A 4,930-nucleotide genomic window follows, 5' to 3' on the forward strand; every position below is an offset into this window, starting at 1 on the left:
TGGCTAAGTAATAGGTTTTATGTCAATGTTGGATATTTATTGATCAAAATGATCACTGTATTCATTGCTTAGTCACACATATTTTGATTGGCCCATTGAGAAGCTTTGATGCTAAAAGCATCAAAGAAACATCTTTCTTCTTACCTCGCATACAACTAAATATCTACACATCTATTCAACACTCACTTTCATTTGTTGAGAAAAGCATCTGCTCACTGGGTCCACCAATCCTGTGCTGGCGACTGGGGTAACTCTAGTTTATCAGTTGTGAAATCCTGAGGTCTTTTGTGTGGGCCTGAAGCTGCTAGCAGTCACAAATATAAGGGGATCTTTCTTGGAGCAGTGAGCAGGGCTTTAAATGTGTCTTTATTTATAAACCCTCAGCTGTTTCTTTCATCTCCCAGAAAGAAAAAAGAAAAAAACAGAGCCCTTGCATTCTTGTCTGGAAATATCCTGCTCTGACCATAGTTATGCTCAATTTCAACAGCCCTGCCCTCTCTGTGTGTTGTCTTCCACCTCACACAACCTCTGTAGTTGCTATGTGGGCTGTTCAGAACGTATTTACTGTGTAGAGGCTATTTTGTGTGCTCAGGGTGTATTTAGTGTGTTTGGTAACTTTAGAGTGCACAGAGTGCCTTTTTTAATGAAACCAACATTTGAACCAGATTTAAATAAGCATTTTATTTTTGGTGCTGTCAAATGCTATACAGGTGTTTTTATTGTGCTTAATGTCAATTATTATTGTTAAACATATGATTAAAAAAAAGAGAGAAGCTTAAAGACCCTAGTGTGAAATTGTGCCAGGGCGCAGGCGATCAGGTGGCGATCCCAGACAGAGAAGCTATCATCAGGCCAGCCCGGAGTGGGTGGCTGTAATCACTGAGGTGTTCTCAGATGGTTTACTGGTTTTGGCTACCTTGACTTTAGAAGTACACAAGCCAGTGTGGGGTTGATAAGCAGCCCACCTCCCTTCCTTTTATGTTAGTTAATAATTTGCCTGGTTTAAATCAATTCTTGGTAGGGCAATCCCATCTTTAAGTTCATAAGTTAATGATGGCACAGTATAAAAAAACGTGAAGGCTGATTTTCAGGGCAATGATAACATGTATGGTGCTAACAGGTGAACACCCTTGATGGACAACTTTATATTAGGTTTATTGGCCTATCATTTTGCAGTGATGCTGGTTACCTACAGTGTGTAAATCAAGTTTTACAGTCACCCCTAATGTCTGTCAACAGCTCTCTATCCTCATGACGACACTTGTGAGAAAAAAAGTATTGTTTAAAATAACAATTATAGGCAGGGGGCGCCCGGATTGCTCAGTTGGTAGAAGGGGCGCCCATATACAGAGGTTTACTCCTCAACGTAGCAGACCCAGGTTCGATTCCGACCTGCGGCTCTTTGCTGCATGTCACTGCCCCTCTCTCTCCCCTCTCATGTTTTCAGCTGTCCTTTCAATAATTCTAAAACTGCCCAAAAAATAATATAAAAAACAAACAAACAAAAAAAACAATAATAGGCGGAAAGAAGGAATGGATATGTCAAAATGGACCAGAGTTAGAAATGCTGGGGCTCATTTAATATTTAGATATTTTAAAAGGGCATATTATTACCTTACATGTGTCTATTTTTATTATTAAAATCACATTTTAAAAAGTTGTTGCAGTCATTTTATACGTACTATATTACATTATTGTATCGTTACATTATTGAGTGCTACACTGTGAGAACCAACCACGCACGCTGACTGTATATATGTATGTGTTGCTAAAGCACCACATGATTAGAAATGAGCTGAACACCGTACTAAGCACACAATCCATTATTTGCCATCTATTAACCCTTGTGTTGTCCTCAGAGTCAAACTTTTCAAAGATTTTGATAACAGAAATATGGGTTTCTTTCGAACAAATTGCCCAAATATACATGTGTGCATGTATGTTGTATGGAACCAATACAACATTTTAACAAATTAATGATTACTTCCATATAATTGTGGGTGCTTTATCACATTTTTATAGCATTTGAAGAAAGAAAAATGTATAAATGGTTTCAAAACGGTATCCTGAAACTAAACTATGAAATTCTGTGATCCACTCAACATCCTCTGATCTTTAAAATTAATCCACATAATTCATAATTTCTGCTTTTTCTGAACTAAAAAAAATGTGGTATGTCGTATAAATTAGGTTTATTGACCATGAATTTAAAAAAAGGGTTGGAAAAAGGGTTAAAAACGTTAAAAAAAAAAGTGTTAAAAATGTTTTTACAAGTTCTTGGTCGACAGGAAGACAAGACAAAGGTTAAATACATTGCCAACTTTTAGATAATTGATTGTTTGGTTTGAGTAATGTTTTAAGAAAAAAAAAGTCTGATTGTAGCTTCTTAAATGCGAATATTTTGTGGACAAAACAATACATTTCAGGATATCCTATTGGTCTTTGGAAAACACTAATCAACATTTTTTTACCAATTTCTGACATTTTATGGACCAAACAACTAATCAAGGTCAGTTAGTTGCAGCTCTAAACTATACTTACTAGCGTTACCGCCTCCACCAGTTCCAACTGTGTTGATGGTTGCCGGCACAGAGGATGATGGGTAGAGAAGGAGGTGCCCGTTCTCACAGCTCTGCTGCTGCGGGTGCCAGCCCCCGCCCAGCCCTGAATCTCTGGAGCTCTGCCAACCGTTGAGGCGGTCGTCCGAGCCGTAGCGCTGGTGGTGATGCAAGGAGAAGAGATTGCCTGATGAAGAGGTGTTGGTGGAGGAGGAGGATCCTGATGAGGAGAGGGTGGATGGAGGCGTGGATTGGTGGTGGTGGTGCGGCCCAGAAGGAGGAGGCCTTTCCAGGGAGTCTCCCCGGGCAGCAGCCCTCTCCTCCAGGTGGTTGAGCCAGAGTGCCAGGGCGGAGCGGTCTTCCAGGGAGGTGGCTGGGTGGATGAGGGCATAGGACAGGAGCTGGCGGGACTCCTCCAGGTGACGGCCATGCTCGATGGTGTGGGCCAGGATGCGTGGCAGCAGGCGCATGTACTCGCCCTTGGCTTCAACGTTGCCGGGTTTGAGCAGCGGGAGATGGGTGAGGACAAGCGAGATGACCCGCTCCTTAGACTCGCCTTGCCACTCCCTGATCACCCCTGTAGGTGACAGAACACAATAAGTATTACAAACCCAGAACTCACTACTTCTTTCAACAGTGCTCAAAAGAACATCAAACTTGTGCAGAGTATGACTATTAAGTGTATGGCCGCATGAATTCAAGCATCAGCGAATCATTATGTCACCAGTCAATTGTGGGTGGCCCTGACAGACCTGACTGGACCACAGTTATGAACTGAAAACTGTTGGATACATAATCTAAGATTTTAGCTTCACGGTATCTGAGGTGGTAGCAAAGGAGAAAGTAATTGATGGATAGACAGATGGATTAGTGAACACATGTTCGGTTAAAATAGAAGACACAAAGATGATGTGAGGCCCGCTGCATGGTCTACCTTCTCTAAACAGCCAACTCTGTAGGCTGCTAATGGTGGCAGTACAGTTCTATACATACCCCAGAGGTCATGGAGCTCTATTGTTGTCCAAGTCAGTGGGCCATTAGGAGCCCATTCCTATCATCTTGGACCAGGGCTATAGATATCAAATGGTCAGTGCGACAGCTTTGGACAGCCACACAAATAGAGACAGGACGCAAGTTGGCTTCACTTCCTGTTTGGGAGATGTGTCTGTATGAATTTGACCACCACGGTCATCCTTAACCTATAAGGATCTTGTCTCTAAATCAGACATATGACGTTAAACTATTCAATTCAATTTTATTTTAGTAGAATCATAACAAGAGTTATCTCAGACACTTTACAGATAGACCACACTCCAGAATTTACAAGGACCCAACAGTTCTGTAGTCTCCTCAGAGCAAGCAACAGTGGACAGTGGCGAGGAAAAATTTCCTTTTAGGCAGAAACCTCGGACAGACCCAGACTTTGGTAGGCGGTGTCTGACGGGCCGGTTGGGGTTAGAATGAAGAGTGGCAATAAACAAAATAGAAAAAATTAGTAGTTTGTAGAAGTTCTTGTAGTAGTTCATGGCATAGCAGGAGCGCTGTGCGGCATTACAAGCACAGCAGGACGTAGCAGGAGTCACGCAGTGGCACTGCAGTGTAGCAGTTGAACATGGCATCACAGAACGTGTAGCGGGACCATGGCGAACTACAAAACACATCCAAAGATGTCCCAATGTCAAACTCTATTTGGTGATGATGTACGGGCCTGGCGGACTTTTTGGTTTTCAGAGGCTGTTTCAGGCACAGATTACAGTGCAGATATTGAAGATGAAGTGAAGATATTGGTAACATGAAACTAGACAATCTAAGGAATCCAATGGTACCAAGGGCGCTATTGAACGCTTTAAAGTTAGGCTAATTTTGGTGACGGAAAAACTAGCATGGCCATTTTCAAAAGGGTCTCTTGACCTCTTACCTTGAGTTATCCTAATGAAAATGAGCTCTATAGGTACCCACGAGTTCCCCTTTACAGACACGCCCACTTTAGGCTTATCCAATGCAGTTTTGGCACTTACCATGCAGTTCTTTTCATGCAGTATAAATGTGTTATTTTTTGCCTATTCTAAAATGGTGCATCTGAATATAAATTACATACTGGGTTCTTGGAATTGTATAAATTGGGTATGACTGGAAAGCTAAGACTCTTGTGGATTTAATGAAAGCAAATTTATTAAAGTGTGATGGTGTTTGTCCCCATAGTAGCCATTTCAATTTAGGGAGATATTTGAAACTTGTGTCACTGTATACGACCTGTTGAGAGCTCTAGGGTAATCACAGTCTCATGAAACTGTACAACCACAAACTAGAACTAGGTCATTCATAGGATGTGTGGTTGTATGTCATAGGCATATTGACTATAGGGGGGGGGG

The 4,930-nt window shown here is 41.7% G+C and overlaps 1 protein-coding gene across 7 annotated transcripts in view; it reads right to left on the reverse strand.

Annotated features, from left to right (window-relative positions):
- Window positions 1-4,930, reverse strand: part of samd4a (sterile alpha motif domain containing 4A) — a 55,329-nt gene that overhangs the window by 20,742 nt on the left and 29,657 nt on the right. For all 7 annotated transcript variants that reach the window (XR_004331440.1, XM_032512113.1, XM_032512110.1 and 4 more), the window contains exon 3: window positions 2,542-3,135. Coding sequence is in view for 6 of the 7 variants with exons in the window: in XM_032512113.1 (XP_032368004.1) it covers window positions 2,542-3,135 (594 nt within the window). In the remaining variant the exon portion in view is untranslated. The remainder of the gene's footprint in view (window positions 1-2,541; window positions 3,136-4,930) is intronic.

The sequence above is a fragment of the Etheostoma spectabile genome, chromosome 1, assembly GCF_008692095.1.
Source record: "Etheostoma spectabile isolate EspeVRDwgs_2016 chromosome 1, UIUC_Espe_1.0, whole genome shotgun sequence".
Lineage (NCBI taxonomy): Eukaryota > Metazoa > Chordata > Actinopteri > Perciformes > Percidae > Etheostoma > Etheostoma spectabile.